General features: G+C 37.7%; 1 protein-coding gene across 1 annotated transcript in view; it reads left to right on the top strand.

Moving 5' to 3' along the window:
* Positions 1 to 19,940, top strand: part of pcbp4 (poly(rC) binding protein 4) — a 53,577-nt gene that overhangs the window by 25,906 nt on the left and 7,731 nt on the right. The window contains 4 exon segments of the mRNA XM_054616986.1: positions 2,085 to 2,156; positions 11,231 to 11,272; positions 11,399 to 11,477; positions 14,233 to 14,288. Coding sequence (XP_054472961.1) covers positions 2,085 to 2,156; positions 11,231 to 11,272; positions 11,399 to 11,477; positions 14,233 to 14,288 — 249 coding nt within the window.

Genomic DNA, 19,940 nt, shown 5'->3' on the forward strand with positions numbered 1-19,940 from the left:
TGAGACAGTTGGGAGTGAATTTGAACTCTCCAAATCTTCTGACCTCATATAGCCCCAATTAAAACAAAACCCAAAGTTTCATCAATCCTCATCAGAGTTTTCCCCCCTGTAGGTTCTTCAAAGCACCTTGAGCTCTGCAAAAGTTTTTTTCCGTGGAGGGAAACTCGTGCAACGCTTAATTGGCTCTGCGTCTCGCCGTGTGCACTCGTGTGTTCGTCAGGTTGTCGTTCAGAACATGTAAATATGGATCCTCAACCTCAGAGCTTAAAAAAAAACTCCTCCTCCTCTGAAATAAATCAATATGACAGTAAAGAAGATTCAATAAAACAAGGTCACTTTTAGCTTCAGGGTGCATCACAGAGTCTGTTTGTGTGATACTTATTCTTTTTCCCAAAATGGCCGCTGAATGTTTTTTTTGTAAAGTACATTTTCCCCTCAGGGATCAATAAACTACTCCTTCAATTCTGTTCTCATCTTCTTATCTGCCAATGAGATTAATAGGAAACTAAATGAGCGTTTTATCTTTTTGGGGGTTATTGGGTTTTTTTTCAGACTACAAAAGGAGCACCAAAAGACAAAAAGAAAAAAAAATAGGATAATAACAATAATTGTCCATAAGGGGATGAAATAATTAGTTAAACTAAGAGCAGCAATGATAAAGTCACATGGTCTGACAGGAAACTCAGTGATTGGACAGTTGTGATGATGTCATTCTGTCTCATCTACTGGTGGCTGACGGCTCGTGTCTTTATTTTATTATATAAATATCATATTGTGTTTATTGATCCTCTTTGGTGTCACAAGCAGCTCATCATTAAACGACTGATTATGAATATTATTATTAACAGCTGTAACTGAAATCATATGTTAGAAATATCAACAGGAATGGGACAACAAAAGAAGCCATTTTTCTATAATTTTCAATATTTGTATTGCACTTTTACTGGGAAACTGCTAAAATATATGAAATGGGACACAAGCTGGCATTGGTGATTTGGAGAATAAAAACCTGCACTCTCGTGGAGACGCTTAAACATGTCACCATTGATTAGCTTTTGAATTTATGCTAAAATCACGTCTTCTATCATGAAATCCTGCTGTTGTTCAATCAAACCACCACTTGTTTGTTGTGTGAAATACAAACAGACATCTACAGTATTTTCACAACAGTAGATATTTGATTTTAGCATCATTATAGAAGTTAAACTGCTGTTAAATAACACGTTTTGAATGCAACTTCTCACATGTCGTGAAATGACACGTGGCTAAAGTTGTGAGCTGAAACAAAACTACTTGGTTAGTGTTAGAAAAAAAGATCATGGCTTTTGTTTAAATACGTACGCTTGTTATGTAACCTAAGTTGAGTAGGCTACGTTACATTACTCAAAATAAGTCAACATGTTGACTAGAGATGCATTGTTCAAAACTAGTCTCATACATCAGATTTTTGCCGCTCAAATGTGCGCACAGAGACAGTAACGGCACAGACGTTCTTCTTTATTTGACTGAAGAAGACATAAACTCGCAATCTATCCAAAAAGTGTTTGTTCAACACCTGCAAGTCCCGAATGAGCTGTGATGGAACAACCTTAAATCGTAGTATGTGTGTCTTGTATGTCGTGCAACTTGGTGCAATTTGGGAGAAAATGTAAGTTATTTATTAATGAAAATGAAAAGTTGCATAAAAGATTTTTTGATTCTGTCAATAAATTGGAATAGGCCAAAAAAATTGCAATCAGTTAAACCCTTGTGTTGACTTGTGGTTTTACACGGGACATAAACAGCCGTCTCCTTGGTGAAAGTCCTGTCTTTGTTGGACCCACCCGCTCCCTTCCCTTCATGGTGTTGATATTCATGCAAATGTTATTGTCGAAGGTTAAAACTATCTAGTCAATGAGTTACCTTTCAGTCTTCTTCCATATCAAATGAACTAATCTACAGGTTTGAAAGCGCCTTAAAGATTCATGATTTGTAAAATACAGTTTTTTGGGTTGTTGTGCAGCGACATGTTGTTGAAGTTTGATCTTTTTGGATCTCTAACTGAAGTCCTGAACTCTTCTTGTGTCTCTCTGTGGCGGCTGAAGGTGTTCGAGGCATCAGACTTTGGCTCTCACCCTCTGTTCTCAGTGGCACAGGGAGGAGTGGACCTGCAGCAAGTGAGTATGGACGCCTAGGGGGGGGGGGGTCAAAGGTTATTTCCTCTTCTGTGCTAACAGGTTGCAAAGGGTAACAGGTTAAAATATATTTTAAAAAAAAACAATAAAGAGAACCATTTAGATATGCAAAATACAGATTTTGTAAAATAAATCACTGCTTCCATTCATCCTTCAGAGGGAAAGATCCAATTTTCTTGTCATTTTCGTCAACACATAAATCCTAATTTTCAATACGGGCCCCACACTTTGTTTTATTCCAGCGATAAATCAATTGATCTTTATTGAGTTTTGGAGGGAAATCTGTTCATATGGTGCCCTGAGCTGTTCAGGTATGAAGAGTCAGGGACGGACTTCAATCAGGACACGTCGTAAAGAAAATACAGACGGCTGCAGAGTTCAAGGATCCCAGATCAAGACGTCTGAACAGAGAGGCTCCGATGTGATGGATAAAGTCTTCTTCTTCTTCACGTGAAGCTAAGAGATTCAGTGACGCGGTGACCAAGGTGAAGATGAAGGCCTCGGAGTGAAGTGTGAAAAAACACTGAGATGGAAAGAAAGCAAATGTTGGAGAGTTGAAGAGTGGCAGCGAGGGAAGAGACACAAGAAAGAAAATCAATGGTGGAAACAAAGATAGAATATTGTCCGGTGCATTTTTTATTCTGACAGAGACACATCTGTTGAGGATTATTACCTTTTTTTTTTTTCTTGAGATGTCTTTCTGGTCTGAAAGCAATCAGAAGACCAAGTAAAGATGAAGCAGATCCACGTCAACTTGTGAAACGGCCTTACAGGCATTCACTGTAATTGGACGTATGAATTGGGCAATTCATACGTCCAATTTCTTTGTGCTCAAATTTGAGCGAACAAGAGACAGCAGCCATCAAACAAATGGAGCTCAAACGGTGCTGATGAGTGGGTTTGCTGTGAAAAGCAGAATCAGTTTCTGTGAAAACTCTTGTTTTAAATTCAGAATTATTGTTTTAATGCTCATATTACTTGTATGATACGCTGCGGGGCTGTGCTGCTTTGAAATGGTCAAAGAGGAACAGGCTGTACACATAATCAGAGATTATTGTTGGCACACAAGTATCAGTTTTTCTGCAAAAGAAAATGTTTTTTATAGACAATGCTTCTTGCTAAGGGAAACAAATCCTACTTTTGAGGCTTATTATTACACACAACACTTCCTAATTCTCAAAATAAATTTTCCCCTAACCTCATTTTAAGATCTCTTTTTTATCGCTAACCACCTAAATTTAAATCTTGTGATAGATATATCTCATCAAGCTCCATTATTAGATTATTTTTTCTTATTACAATCTTAAACACCTGCAGTAATTGCCTTTAGCGGCTGTATTTGAGGTGCTTGGAGTGAGAACAGTTTGAGTAAACACATGGATTCAGAACGTTACCACGTATTTAGAGCTGATGAACAGCAGGGCTATGACTAAACGCTGGGAGACACAGGGAGTCGGACAGTAGCTGCTCATGGCTGGTTAGCTCTGACTGCTTTAATGCTGCTGTGTCCGCTGATCAGTGTCCTCACATCCCCGCAGATGTTTAGTCCCCAACCAGACTGCAAGTCGTTTGATGCATTTTGTTGGATATGCTGAAGGTATAAATGGGAAGATATTAGGTTTCGTTGACTCTCTTTCTTGAAAGATTAAACATTAAACATCTGGCTGTTTCATTGTGCAGGTCACAAGGAAAACAGCCAGATGTTTAACGATTAACCTCCAGGTTTTGTTGGTTCTGTTTTAGGTCGGGTTCATGCACTTCTGTTTAATCTACTTTTTAGCCTTTGAGACATTTTATTTTACGTATTTCACACAAAATATAATATTTGGCTTCATGCAAAAAATGTATATCAGTCTTTAAAAATGTGACAAAGCAATTACCTCCTTTTAGAAAGTTATTTTAATTTTATTACTTTTATTTGATACAGGCACAAATACATGTAACAAACACAAAAAATGTAAATAAACGAAAACAAATTAAGAAAACGCTTGGACAGAAGGAAAATAATAAATAAATAAAATAACAAGAGACAAAATATAATTATTACAACACTTTCATTAATTCAAATAATATGGCTGACAGTACGGATATATTGATAAATTGATATACACATATCACAGATAGAGTGTATTTAGTGTATTTCATAGTCTCTCAGGGTTAGTTGTGCTACTTTATGATGGACTAAAGCGATATGCTTTTAATCAACAGAAATTTTTTCACAGTTCATTTTTTAATGAAACTTAGATTCATATTAGATCTTGACTCAGCTTTGAATATTAATATTTTACCCAACAGAATAATTATATTTACTATGTGGAGACAATTTTCATCCAGAATCTTTATATGGTTCCATTTTAAAATATAACTCAGCATATTGGTATTTTATTATTTTATCCGAAAGACATTTGCTTGAGTGTGCTTATAATCATTCAGTTAACATTTGCGTTTTCAAATGCAACCTGTAATTTTCTCAGCACTTAATGTAATTTCATCTTTTTCCTGCTGGATGTGAATATTTTAATTTCTTGCTGCACAAGTAGCTTTCATGTTTCGATTCAGAGCATCCATAACTGGATGGTCTGAGGTCAGTTTTCAAACAGCTACAGTGTCACCATCATTAGCTAAGTGTCCTTCAACCAGCCGCTAACCCACAATCACTGCTCACGCCATTGTCCTTGTGTGTTTAAATACTTTTATGAATACTGAATGTGTGCTGCTGCAGCGTTCAATGGCCTCATGGAAAAATTACATTTTGTTCCTGTTTGAAAATGTCACTGCAGGATAATAACTGCTAGATGATATTTAGAGAGGCTAAAGAGGGAAGTAGAACTGAGAAGACTGGAAGATCAGGATACTTCGAATGGTGAATGTCAACTCTACAAGAATATTGGTTGAACATAGTGTTTTTTTCCCAATGAGTAATTGCGTTTTATTATAATTGATTTGACAGAATGTTAAGAGTCACGGTTGGTTTTCTTTAAACGTTTATTTCGACTGTTTTTATTATCGGCTCATTGGCGGTTTAATGGTTGTAAAATCACGAAAAGGTCATGAAAAGATCAAGGTTACGATTTAATAACAGAAATGTTATTACGGAGGACGAGATGTTGGTGTTGAAGAAAATCAATCATGTGATCTGAACACTTTTATAGAAGACAGTTCAAGGCTTAAGAGAGTTCAAGGCTACAGTATGGAGATGAAGATAATTATGAGATGAAAGATGAGGATAAAGAAATGGATAACGTCTACATGTAATGAAAGATAGAAATGGTTTGAAAGTAAAAGAACAGACCTTGAAGTGCAGGATGACAAAATAATTGAAATAATAAAGAAAGACTTATTAATAATCAGAGAAATTCTCAAGAAGTTATCCTTTTTATAATATGATATATTGTTTTTTATAAACCTTTTGATAAACCCACTTTCTCTCTTAACCAGAGTTCAACTATGGTCCTCCAGCCTTTAGGACTGTGTTTTTTATGATTACTCCACAATAATCAGTCACTATAACATATATTTTTTCTTTGTGTTATCTACTAGCCTCACATCAACAGACCAAATCTCAAATTAGATGATTCATTAATTACTTTCAATTTCTAAGGGGCTTTTTTTGACAGGTTATAAACCTGAGTTGACAGACGGCCAATCGTAGTGAAGTAGGGCGGGACTTTGGCACAAAGCAGGTGGTTAAATAAAACAAATATGGAAAAAAGTAAACCTTTATGTACGGCAAACACGTACTTTGTTCTGGAGAAAAGCTTTAAGCGCAGTCGATAGTTTCTCTTTTAGCGAACATATATCGTACAGTTTGAACGATATCGTCTTCAACAGGAAGTTCCACATCAGCTGCAGCCATCTTGGTTTGTTTGGAAAATGCCCCAACGGAGATTCTTTTCTTTGTCTCAAACACGACGGATATCTTAAATAAATGCTTGTGATTGGACCGGCACGTCTCTAACCACAGGAAGTCTGTCCGAAGTGGAGGGAGAGTTTCTCAGCCCGTCACTGACTGAAGTATCTGAGTCATTAATTAAAACCTTAAAGTGGGAAAGACTGGCTGACCTGGAGACAGATTGAGACTGACACAAACACACACATTAAGGTGAAACGATCCAGAGAAGCTGACTGACTTTAATGCAGATTAACAGATGAATAGACAAACGGCTGGATGAAGCAGACAGAGAGACTACGGGAGGTAACAGACAGAAGTCGTTTAAGATAAGTGGTGATTGTCCTCTAACCACATCTGCTCCTGCCTCTGTGAGGACACTTGTCTCTGACAGCTGGGTTAGGAAAATAAATATCGGAGACGTTTAACATATAAGTGATTTGGTTCAATTAGGTTGTTCTACTTCCAATTTCAAACTGCCTCCGCTGCAACACAATACGGGCATTAACAAGCCTTTTGTGCACATCCAATGACATTCTAGTTTTGTTTTAGAAAAAATTTAGCGAAGGAGTTTAACTTCCACGTGTGAAATCATTTTTACTCTCAAAGTTGTGGTATTTAACAACAAATCCTCCAAATGTCCGTCAGATTTATAGACTGTATGTAAGAAGTGGACGTTGTCATTATGACCTCACCCATTGGTTTGTGGACTGATGTTCTGAAGCCTTGAGTTCTGCGATTTGGCCGTCGCCATCTTGTTTTTTTTTGCAGCCAATGAATGGAAGTGACCATATTTGGACTGAGGAGGAGTGACGTAGAGACGCCATATACGCCTCGAGTAGAGATCTGTCAATCAGTGTGTAGCCCCGCCCTAAAGCATACCCTGCTGATACTCCTCTGGTTGTATAGAAGAAGACCTAAACTTTTCTACAAAACAATCAGCTCCTCTGCTCCCAATTAGTACCTCCAATATGGCCGCCACATCATATCACCTGAAAGCTCTTTGTTGGGTAAAAAGAATAAGACACAGAAGAGAAGAAGAGGAGTATTTGAGACATTGGAAGTTGGGAGATGAAAGAGTTAGAGATAGAACAGAGGAGGAAGAGAAAAGTAAAAGTTTGGGTAACATATACTTACAGAAGAAGGAGTGTTGGTGCAGAGTTAAGTGGCCGTGTGAGGCGATTAATGCTTTTAATTCATTATTGAAGCTGCAGTGATGCGGAGGAAGTAGAGATGGAGAGACGGAGACGGATGAGGATTCATCTATTTGCGTACTTTCTGCTACAATCACTCTCATTTTGCTCCACGATGACAGACTCATCTGCAGCTGTCACAGAGTCATCGCTGGGGTTTGACATTAATCTTTATTTCGAGACTCAAGCTGTGAGGATTTCTTAATGGTTTTATCGGCTGGATATCAGTTGTGATGATGTTAATCACATTTAAGAGTGAAAGTAAACAACCCAGAGAGTAAAAGTTGAGTCAGTAACTTTATTTTAGAGACAGTAAATTAAGGTATTCGTATGTTAGTATGTCAAAATGAAAAGTAGATAAAGATAATGTGTAGTTAAAGGAAACGTCCATATATCTGTTTATAAATCATAATTAAAATGGCTTAAAACAGCTTTTATTTATTAACACTTCTTTTAATCAAGAAAATGTTTTGTTTCAATTGGTTCAATTGCAATTTTATTATTTATTATTAGATACATTTATTATTAAAAATACAGTTTTATTTCCAATTCAAAATTAGTTATTTGGGATTTGCTAAATTTATATGGAATTTATGTTTTTTAAAATTTTTTCAAATACAAAATATTTTCTTATTATTACAATCATAGTAAATAAAATATCTAATTTTATTTCAAATACAATTTATTTATTAATAATTTCAAACATTAAGGGTAAACATTTTTTTGATTTGTATATTGTGTTTGCAGCTGAACTTAAATATAATTTAAAAAAAAAAATATATATATAACAGCTGGTTCCCCTCTGTTTGTTTCTCAGAGGTTCAATCACTTCTCATCTTTGATCACTGCCATATTAAACTGATGAATATTAATGAGAGTCCCATATCGTTAATTAATATGCGTATTAATAACATTTGAGTTTGAAAGGGTCTTTTATCAATCTCCATGTTGAGCTCCACCAACAGTCATTAATACTGAAGAACGTTCCTGAAGGCCGAGTGGATTCATCATAACATCCAGAGGACCTGACAGCTGGGACTTCATTAAGCCTCAAACACACCGTTCTGCTGTGTTTGCTGTAACTCCTTTATTTAATACAGTTCATATGTGATTTTTCTTTAAAATATTAGTATTTTTAGTTATTTATTATTTAAGCTAAAAGCTCACAACATGCAGTTTGGTATTGAGCCAAAAAAAACAACCCTTAGCTGTGTGATAGTCACAACATACGTGAACTATTGCTTTCATGAAATAGTCATCAAGTAGGGCAATATTAAAGTTATAGACACATTCCAATTCATTTTTATTATTAATTAATACAGTTCATAATGGGTTGGCAGTTGTTAAGGAACATACACTAGCAGCTAGCATTTTTCTTCTTTCATCACAGCGTAGCGTTACATTACATTTGTAATTTGTTCACAAACAGCTCTGAAGAGAAGTTTCACGTTCATCTCTCTGGAGTCAAGACACAAAATACCACAAAGAGATACAAAACAACTACAAAGAGAAAAAAAAACAACTACAGAGACACAAAGTGAATAAGAAAGACCAAAAAGGGAAACAAAAAGACGACAAAGAGACACAAAATGAATACAAAGTGACAAAAAACAACCACAAAGCGACACACCAAACAACATAGAGACACACAAAGATCACAAAGGGAAACAAAAAGAGACACAGAGAGACCACAGAGAGACACGCAACATATCATACCAGCAGTAGGACTAAAGACAAAAGCCTGACAATTATGGTTTTACAAACCTCTCAGTAACAAAGTGAAACAAACAATGAGGTTTTTTCTAGTTCCCCCGACAGTTTCAAGTTTGGAGTAATGAACTTTTTATAAGAATGAGAAGATTTCAGCACACCGTCTCGCTTGCTGCTGAAGTAACTCTTTGAAGACAACTTTTCAAATGTATTTCTGCAGGACAAATGTCAGAGAAACGCTGTGACTAAATGAACACAATATTTGAACCTTTCCATCATGTATAATCAATGAAGTATGAATAAATGAGACACACCTGTCTACCTGTGGCGACTACGTTTAGACTTCCATCACGACAGATAAGCAGGAGACACATCCAGAGTTCAAAATGAAAATAGTTTTTTAAGCTTCCATGGAGGAACCTTGTCTCTACGAGTAATCAACGTTTGATTTATGACTGCAGAAGAAGCTGGTTCCAGTTGTAAAAGGAAGAGCAAAAAAAAAAATGTCCAGTAACAGATTTCCATCTCTCAGACGTTTGATGGACGCGGCCCAGAAGTGCTGCATCTCTGATGTGAGCTGTATTAAGCCATCGATAAATATTTATGAGTGCATGGCATTTTGTTTTTGTTCTAGTGCCTGATCTGGATCGTTTGGATTCAGGCATGCACTGCAGACTTTCATATTTGAAGGCTTGTATAAATATTTACCAGCATATCTGCAGATCAAAGAGATGGAAACAATCTGAAGGAGGCCGAGCACACATCCAGGTCCGTTTCTCTAGTAGCTCTTTCATTTTTTTATGATGGAGGCAAAAAAGAATTCTACAAAAACTGCATTTCCTCCAAATCCCTGAATGCAGCATCAGGAGTCAGAAGTTCAGCTGCAAGTAGCAATACAGTCTGTGTCGAAGATTATAACCACAGACTGTATATAAGAAGTGGACGTAGTAATAGTGACATCACCCAATGGTTTGTACCAGTGAACAGAAGTGACCATATAAGGACTGAGGAGGAGTGACGTAGAGACGCCGTATACGTCTCTGGTGTGGACCTGTCAATCAGTGTGTAGCCCCGCCCTAAAGCATCCCCTGCTTTATGGTCTGTTTGACTCTAAATGGAGCATCATTTACTAAATGAACATCATGCTGTATTGAAGAAGACTTGAAACTAGAGATTGAGACCATAAACTCATGTTTACAATGTTTACTGAGGGAATAAATCAAGAGAGAAGTAGAGTCATTTTCTCATAGACTTCTATACAACCAGAGGAGTCGCCCCCTGGTGGTCAGTAGAGAGAATGCAGCTTTAAGACATGAAGCATGGCTTTATCGCGCTCTAATGCGCGCACACACACACACACACACACACACAAAGTCTACTCTCCTCTCCTGCATCGCCCGTGGAGGTGTTCATTCCCTTTGAAGTTCAGTTTTTGGATTATCTTTAAATCTTGATCTTGGAGAGAAAAAAACACTCGCAGAACATTCGGGACGGATGATTCAAGTGGACGATTAAACCTGACGATGTTGTGACAAGTGCCTCCTTATATGATCAATATAAAGACGTACAGGGAGGAAGACCTTTTCCTTGCACCCGATTGTTGTGAAGAGTTATGAGCTCCAAAGATCTTGGAAAATGTCAACAAAAAAAAATCAGCAAAAACCAAGAAGGTTGAGCGTTTTCTTTTTGGTTTTTTTCATGAGTGATCATCACATGCCAGTATCTATATTCTAAATCCAGAAGAATAAAATATCGTATGGCACAAGTACAAGTACAGCGTTACAGTCGAACAAAACTAAGAAAATTGATACATAAATGGAAAATAAACATCAGCCTACACACAAAACAGTATTGTCAAATTTGTTATCAGGCTTTCTAAATGAATGGTGGTCTATTCAGAAATAAGACTCTTACCACTAAATATCACTTGCAGTTTTCAGGGAGCTGATACTTTAATTACATATATATGTTTTATGTCAATCTAATATTAACACTACAGGTAAATGGGGTAAAAACCTCACTAATAGTTATCACCATGAAACTTCCTTACTTACAATAAGACGTGTTTTCCGAAATGTTATGTTTAAATATGTAAATGAGTCATTATCTAATGGTGACTTTGGGTGAATCCTGATGAAATTAAATAAATATAATAACTACCGCTGTTAAAATGATGCCTTCTAGTAGAGCAACATGCTGTTTCGATGAAAACATGATCTTTTGTTTCTTTGATGTCACTTATATTGTTGATTTTTCTGTTTCAGACATATGCAGTACAGAGTCACTACGGCATTCCACATTCAGAGGTAAAAAAAAATACTTTTACTCTTCAGATGATATTTTCTGTTACATCATATATTTATATTTATATTATGATGTATATACATATATATTCATATTTACCCCTCTGTCTTTCTCTATTCCTCTCTCAGTTAGCAAAGCTCCACCAGTTGTCAATGCAGCAACAGGGCCTGGCCCCCATGAGCCAATCAGCTACACAAATTCTACCTGGTATGTACACACACACACACACACACACACACACACACACACACACACACACACACACACACACACACACACACACGCCGTCGCCAATTTGGTTTTTGACCATTGCCATCTTGGTTTTTGACCATTGCCATCTTGGTTTGTGATCGTCGCCATCTTGGTTTTGGCCGTACCCATCTTGTTTATGCCCATTGCCATCTTGGTTTTCGCCCCCACCATTTTGGTTTTTGCCATTGCCATCTCTGTTTTTGTCCATTGTCGTCTGGTTATGCCCATTGCCATGTTGTTTTTTGACGGTCGCCATCTTGATTATGGCCATTGCCATCTTGGTTCCTGTCCATTACCGTCTTGGTTTTTGCCGCCACCATCTTGTTTATGGCCATTACCGTCTTGTTTATGCATGCACCATCTTGGTTTTCATCACCACCATCATGGTTTTTGGCCAACGCCATCTTGTTTTTGGCCAACACCATCTTGGTTTTTGTCCGTCACCATCTTGGTTTTTGACCGTCGCCATCTTGTACTTTCGCAACCCAAAGTGATATGACCGAAAGCTGAATACAGCCCAGTATCCCAGCAGCTTGTGAAATGTGTGTGTGTGATGCAGTGGAGACGCTCATCCGCCTTATCTGTCTGCTCTGTGCACTTTTGACTTTGAAGTCACTTTGTTATCAACAGCTTTTCAGGACTTTTCTTTTTGCTCCTTTCACAAAAAAAAACGCAGCGACTTTCAACGGAAAAATAAATAATTAAAAAAAACGTATTTCCATTTCAGAAAGAAAAAGTGCCATTACATCGAGTTTCATCATTCAACTGCATCAAAAACACCGGAGATGTATTTTATATTTTACCAGACATGCTCTGAATTTATTATTCTCTCATTCAGTCGCTTTGTAAGAAACATCAGTACATAATGAGATAATAAAGGTTTTTATAATGCACAGTTGTATATAGCTTTGATTCTGAGCATCCAGCTGGGCTCACATGCTGACGGCTGTGGATCAGTTAGAAAACATGCTGCTCTAATCAAAGGTGTAACAAAGAGGCAATTTGTTTAGAAGATTCATTTAAATGTGCAACAGTGAAACACCTCATTCATGCAGCCACAGCTCAAAAAGGTCAAATAAATAGTCCTTAATGCTTCGTCTAGATTTATATTTGGCTCATGAATCATTAAACATAACATTAACTTGCTTGTTGCACTTTGTGCTATATACTCTATGTATGCTGTGCAAAATCTGATAATTCAAACTGCATATATACACATCTTGAAACTATTCATGTTACTGAAGTATTTCTACATGGAATGCGTGTTTTGATACTTTCACAGTATTTATATGGCGCTTTGACCTGATTTATTATTTAGACTTTTGATTTAATTTGAGTAAAAAAAAGCAGTAAAACAATAAAAGAACACAAGTATAAGCAGCAAAATGTACTTGTAAGTATAAAAATTAAAGGTACAAAGTTTTCTAAAACGGCTCCAACCAAAATGATACATTTATAATAGTGATAATGATAATAATCCAATAACACGATGCGGTGTTTGTCGTCTCCGTTCACGTTTTGTAAACGACTTCCCTCCGATGTTAAACCGACACCGACGCCTCGGCAGATAATTTTTCAAACAAATGCGAAACACGCAGCGAACGCAGAGCAGATTACCACGGATGGATGATTATTCCATTATGTCTCAGGTATAAAAGTCATCAGTCGTGGAAGTGAAAATAATTCACACACACACACACACACACACACACACACACACACACACACACACACACACACACACACACACACACACACACACACACACTCTATTAAGAGGAACAGTTGGTTCAGTTCACTGTGACGAGAACACTCCCTAAGGAGAGGAGGGAAGGGAAAGACAGAAAGAAGGAGAGGAGAGGAGGCAAAGAGAGGGAAAAAGGGAGGTCAAGGGGGATGAGGGAAGGAAGGAAATAAGGAAAAGAGAGAAAAGAAATGACAGTAAAACAGAAGGAAAGGAGGGATGAAGGAAAGGTGAAAAAGAGAAGAAGAAAGGTAGGACAGGGGTAGGGAGGTAAGGAAGGGAGGAAGAAAGAAAGAAAAAGGAAAAACTAAGAAAGGAAGAAGGAAAGGAGAGAAGAGAGAAGGAGAGGAAGCACAGAGGCAACGAGGGAAGGAAGGAAAGGAGAAAAGTAAGAAAGGAAGGGTGAAGGAAGCAAGGAAAGCAGGAAAAGAGATGAAGAAAGGTAGGACAGCGGGTAGGGAGAAAAGGAGAAAGAAAGAAAGGAGAAACTAAGAAAGGAAGGGAGAAGGAAGGAAGGTAAGGAGAAAAAGAGAAGAAGGAAGGAAGGACTGAAATAAGAAAAGAAAGGAAGGAAGGAAAGTAGAAAAGAGAGAAGGAAAGGAGGCGGAGAGGGAATGAGGGAAGTAAGGAAAGGAGAAAAGTAAGTAAGAAAGGAAGGGAGAAGGAAGGAAAAGAGGGGAAGAAAGAAAATAAAGGCAGCAATGGAAGAAGGAAGGAAAGGAAGGAAAGGAGGAAAAGAGATGAAGATAGGAAGGAGAGAAAGAAGAAAAGAAATGAAGGAAAAGAAGATAAGAGGAAAAGAGAGGAAGGAAGGAAAGGTAAAGGAGGGGAAAAGAGAGATCTTGCAGAGAAAAATATAACATTTTGAAAAGTCGAACCAAAGATTCATATTTGAGTTTTTTTATTTATTTTAAGCATCTTTATTCTCTTCCCTCTTCCTCCCCCCTCTTCCTCCCTCTCTCTCAGGAGGGATGGACGCCAACTCCCAAACCACATCTCAGGAGCTCCTCATTCCAAACGATGTAAGTACTATTCCCTCTGAGCACAATCCATCCATCAACACATATAACACTAAACGTTAAAGGTCGTGTTCCTCCAGCCTGCTATCCCACAGGAAACACTTTTATTGTGAAGGATGTAAGCCCCGCCCCCAGACTGTGATTGGACAATTACGTGGCCTTCATTTTGCATCATTTTGCGTCATTTTGCATCATTTGGCATCAATTACCCTTATTAGGAAAAAGACAATATCCTAAAAATCTGTTTATATGGCCAATGAAAATGAATATTCCACTCGTATTTCCTGTCACATATCACATTCTGTATAATCGTGGAATATGAGTGTGCTCTCTTTCATGAAAGCTAATTACAGTACTTTACATTTAGTGTTGGCATGTCCTTCAGCTTTCTGCTGGCCAGCAATATAACATATCATTTTCCTCTTCACTTCAAGCGAAATAATGAAAACGTTTTTTATTTCATGAAGAAAGAGTTAACGCAAACATAAATATTTATCTTTATTGATTCATTTTAAATCACCATTTCACATGTATGTTATTCCAAACACACCAAAGCTGCATGTGCACATATTAAACATGTGACTCTTTGCTCTGGTTTCTGAACACGCTGCCCTCTAGAGCTGCTTTAACGAGACGTCGGTTTGACCGTTTGTTTCCTCGGGCAGTGAAGCAGACAGTTCTGTGTCGCGTTCAAGGACGGATGACATTTGACGGACGCGTCGACTGTTTCCAGGTCAAAGCGGCGACCTTTTGTTCATGAGACAGCCTTTGGCCACCGTGTCTCTCTCTCTCTCTCTCTCTCTCTCCTCCTCCCATCACAAATTATAAATGACCTCAACTACTCAACCTCCACGTCTACACTGACAGTGGAGCGTTCACTCTCTCTGTTGGGTTTGTTTTGGCAGATCAGAATATGATGCTTAAACTCCATGCTGAAACCGGAGGGCAACAGTGACTTCGTTTCCCTGCAACGTTGTTTTACCAAATCGTTGTTTTACGAAATCGTTGTTTAAAGAAAACTTTGTTTTACGTAACTTGATTTTGTGGAATGTTGTTTTGCATCACCTTAACTTTCGTAGTGTTTTTTTTACGTAGAGTTTTAAGTTACACTTAAAAAAAACGTATGTCCAACATCACACTTTAAAACTACTCAGTTAGGTTTAGAAAAAGGTTGTGTTTGGGATAAAAGAAGCATGGAAGTGGCTTTTCTTAAGTTTATAAGTCACATAGCAGAGAAGTGACAGTGGCTACTCACAGCTGTATCCTGGGTGAAAGTCCTGTGTTTCTTAATCTATCCTTCTAACCCGACCTCCTTCCTCTGAGGACTTTATTGCTCCAGACTTTCAGTGCTGTGACAGTTTAATGAAAAACACCAAATAAAGGTTAGGGTTTGGTTCACTGACGATCTACAGATATGTGGTGTTTGATGGGAAAATGGGTGACGAAGTATGTTTTTTTCCCATCAGCACTGAGAGGCTACATTCCCCCTTTCTGCCTCACTTCACTCCCGTCCTCTTCCACTTTGCCTCTCACCATCCGTCCATCAGAGAGAGTTAGTCAGTCAGCCTGTCACAGCGAGGATGCTTGGAGGGTTAAATACAGCAGCAACACACACACACACACACACACACACACACACACACACACACACACACACACAACACACACACACGTTTGATAAGTACTGAAGTCCTCTAACTCAACCGCACACATGACCTTATCTTACCGTCAGTGAGCTGTTTTTCTGTGTATTTAAACAGCAAATAGAAACAATGTTCCTTCAACGCTTCATGGATGCTTTAAAATATCTTATCTGCTTCATTGTTTTATTAAAATGTAACGTGGACAATGTGCAAATAGATGAAAAAAGACTAAAAACAACTCACCGAAGAGATGCAAAATTACAAAAAGAAGATGCAAACAACTACAAACCTCTCTAAATAACTACAATGATGCAAAATGATCACAAGGAGATGTAACAAAACACAAAATGACCAAATACATACATCACATGACTACGAATGACTCAAAATGACTTCATAAATTACCTAAATCTACTAAAACGAGGCACAGAACAACCACATAAAAATATAAAACATCTAAAAATAGATGCAAAATGACCGCAAAGACACTCAAAAGTACTAAAAATAAATCTAAAACTACTACAAAGAAACACAAAATGATTAAAAATAGATACAAAACGCCCCAAAAAGAGACACAGAACATGACCACAATGACGCAGAGCGAATATAATTAGATGCAAAACAATCACAAAGACACTCAAAAGTACTTAAATAAATCTAAAACTACGACAAAGAGATGCAGAAATACTAGAAATAGATGTGAAACGACAACAAAAGAAACACTCAATGATTAAAAATAGATGCAAAACAACCACAAAATGACAAAAAATGACTCAAAGTAGACTTGAGACTTTTTGAAATTAAGTATTTATATACACACACAGAGAAACACACATTAAACATACATACAGCTGGCCTGAGAGATTAAGACACAAAGAGCAGAGCTGTGTGTGTGTGTGTGTGTGTGTGTGTGTGTGTGTGTGTGTGTGTGTGTGTGTGTGTGTGTGTGTGTGTGTGTGTGTGTGTGTGTGTGTGTGTGTGTGTCATAGAGCCAAGCGGAGCAGCTTAATGACATCCTATAGCTCACAGTTAGAGATTAACAACAACCCTCTCTCTCCTCCGGTAAACCTTTCCTAAATTACAAGGGCAGCAGGGAATCGCCCCAAAAATAGCTTCTCGGGTTCCGTCCTCTTCCTCCTCTCGGCTTTAAGCTGATTTTTACCAGAAAGGACTCACATAAAGCTGCTCAGAGGAGGAGACGCCATCCTGTGAAAACCTCACATCTCCAGAGCTCGGAGGGTGTAAAAGCAGAAGATTTTTTTCTTGTTAAAAAGTTGTTTTGCTTCAGAGTTGCTAAATAAACATTTGCAGTAAATTATATTTGTTTAAACCAATATCACAAATTAGTTTGAGAACATCCAGAACCCTCTGTCCTTAAAGGAACGCAGCCCTCTTTCTCGACCTTACCAGAGTCAAACCACGGTGCTGAACCCGACCGTGAAAACTTATAAACATGCTTCACTTTCTACGAAGGGACATTTTAGGTTCCACGACAAATAGATGCAATAGAATCACTCAGACACACGAGATACTGAAAGTAGATGATTAACGACTACAAACAACCCAAAATTACTTTAAAGACACAAAACGATCACAAACGACCCAAAATGACTAAAAAGGGATGCGAAACAACAACAACAAGAATAACACAAGGAGGAGCAAAATGTATATGTGTGTATATATATATATATACGTATATATATATACGTATATATGAAAACGACAATAAAATGACAACAAGAAAGTGCACAATGTCTTAAAACAGCTAAAAATGATGCAAAAGAGGAACAAAACAATTATAATTAGATGCAAAACCACTACAAAGGGATGCAAAATACAAAAACTAAACATGTAAGCAAAACAACATAACAATATATATACATATATGTGTATATGTAAAACGACCACAAAAGAGACACTTGATGACTTAAAACGACCTAAAATGACTATAAAGAGACAACCACTTAAACTGTAAAACATCTAAATATAGATGCAAAATGACCACAAAGACACTCAAAAGTACTCAAAATAAATGCAAAACTACGACAAAGAAATGCAAAATTACAAAAAAATAGATGCAAACGACCACAAAAAAACAATATGACTCAAAGTGGACTCTGAGTCTCTTTGAGTTTGGTTTTAAATTGACTTAAACGACCTGAAATAACTAAAAAGAGATACAAAACGGTCACATAGATATGATAGACAACAAGCTTAATTATCAATTTTTTCCTTATTATGTTAAACTCTCCAAATCTCAAAGAGCGGCATTGTGTTTTCATTTTCTAAATGATTTTGTTGATGCAAATTATTTCAACATTATATGAACATAATTTCTAGGAGGTGGTGTTGATGGACAAACATAGAAAAGATACATAAAGTCACTTCATAGCATAATATTAGGAGACTTTTGTTGCATTTACACTTCGTCTCCGTCCACAAAGTGACGTATTTTGCATATAAATAAAGCAATGATTAAAAGAAAAGCTACGTGAGGTAAACATCAGCTTTACGTTCTTATAAACAAACCTGTATTTACCTGTAACTCGAATTGATTTAGTACGTTTACTGTTGTCATGGATACAAACAGACCAGAGATATGAATCATGGATCTCCTGCTGGTTTTGATTCACTTCATGATTCAACAAGGTCGTTGGTGAGGGTCGAACCGCCAGCTAAAGGTGGATTCCACTCAAATGGACCCTGACTGCTGGCACTTTGTCTTCTGTCTCTTACACACACACACACACACACACACACACACACACACACACACACACACACACACACACACACACACACACACACACACACACACACACACACACACACACACTCTCCAGGAATAACCCACGATAACCACATGGAGACCAGATCTGCATCAGAGCTCGATGGCCGGATGACATAAAGGGAAAGAAATGTTTGTGGTGCAGAGACGATAAAGTAAAGATTATAAAAGAGGGGAAGCAGCGGAGGGGGGGCAAACAACAGATCTGGGTCAGAAGAGGATAAAGGAGAGAAAGACTGATGTCACTGTTTGCAACTCAAAGATTTCACTCAGAAACGGATCAAAGCCGAGTGGGAGGAGGCCGTGACTCAGCAGGTCCAGCTCCTCCTGTCCACGTGTCACGGTGCCCTTGAGCAACACACTGAAACCACAGACTGCTCCTGATGTTTGGCCAGTATACCAGCATGGCCTGCAGCCAATGGTGTGTGTGTGTGTGTGTTGTAAAGCGCTGTATAAATGTAGTCCTGCCGTCTGCCTCTATTAGTGTTTCCTCCTCTCTGACTGAAGAGTGATTCCCAACCACAGACTGTTTATAAGAAGTGGGCGTAGTCATGGTTACATCACTCATTGGTTTGTGGACTGACGTTATGAAGCCTCCAGTTCGGCGCTTTTGCAAAATATTTCTGAATTCTGAATAACATTGGACTTGATCTACCACAACATTTACATTTGTATCTTAAACAGCAGGGATTAACTGTGAAGCAGTTACAACGTAGCGCCATCTGCTGGCAAACGTCAAATCCGTTTAGTTCAAAGACACAAGAGTTGACTGAAATTCAAACCATCTCTTTTTTCCAGTAGGTATATATTAAAACTAAAATAATAAAACTGAACTGAATTAATCAATTTAATTTTATCCGTTTTTTTAACCGAACTGTAATGTTTCACTTTAGTTTTATAGTGAGTTTTAGTTCATGATAATATTTTTACTGCTTATTATAATTGTTTTTGTCTTAGTTTCAGTTTTAGTTTATGATAAGAACACTGAGTTAAAGGTCAAAGGTCAGGTGTGTTCCTAGGATGACTGAGCTGGATGGGAACAGGCTGCAACCTCCAGTTCTAGCGATTGAAGTCAAAGCTTCATGTCTTAAAGCTGCATTCTCTCTACTGTCCACCAGGGGGCGACTCCTCTGGTTGTATAGAAGTCTATGAGAAAATGACTCTACTTCTCTCTTGATTTATTCCCTCAGTAAACATTGTAAACATGAGTTTATGGTCTCAATC

Source organism: Anoplopoma fimbria, chromosome 17 (assembly GCF_027596085.1).
Source record: "Anoplopoma fimbria isolate UVic2021 breed Golden Eagle Sablefish chromosome 17, Afim_UVic_2022, whole genome shotgun sequence".
NCBI lineage: Eukaryota > Metazoa > Chordata > Actinopteri > Perciformes > Anoplopomatidae > Anoplopoma > Anoplopoma fimbria.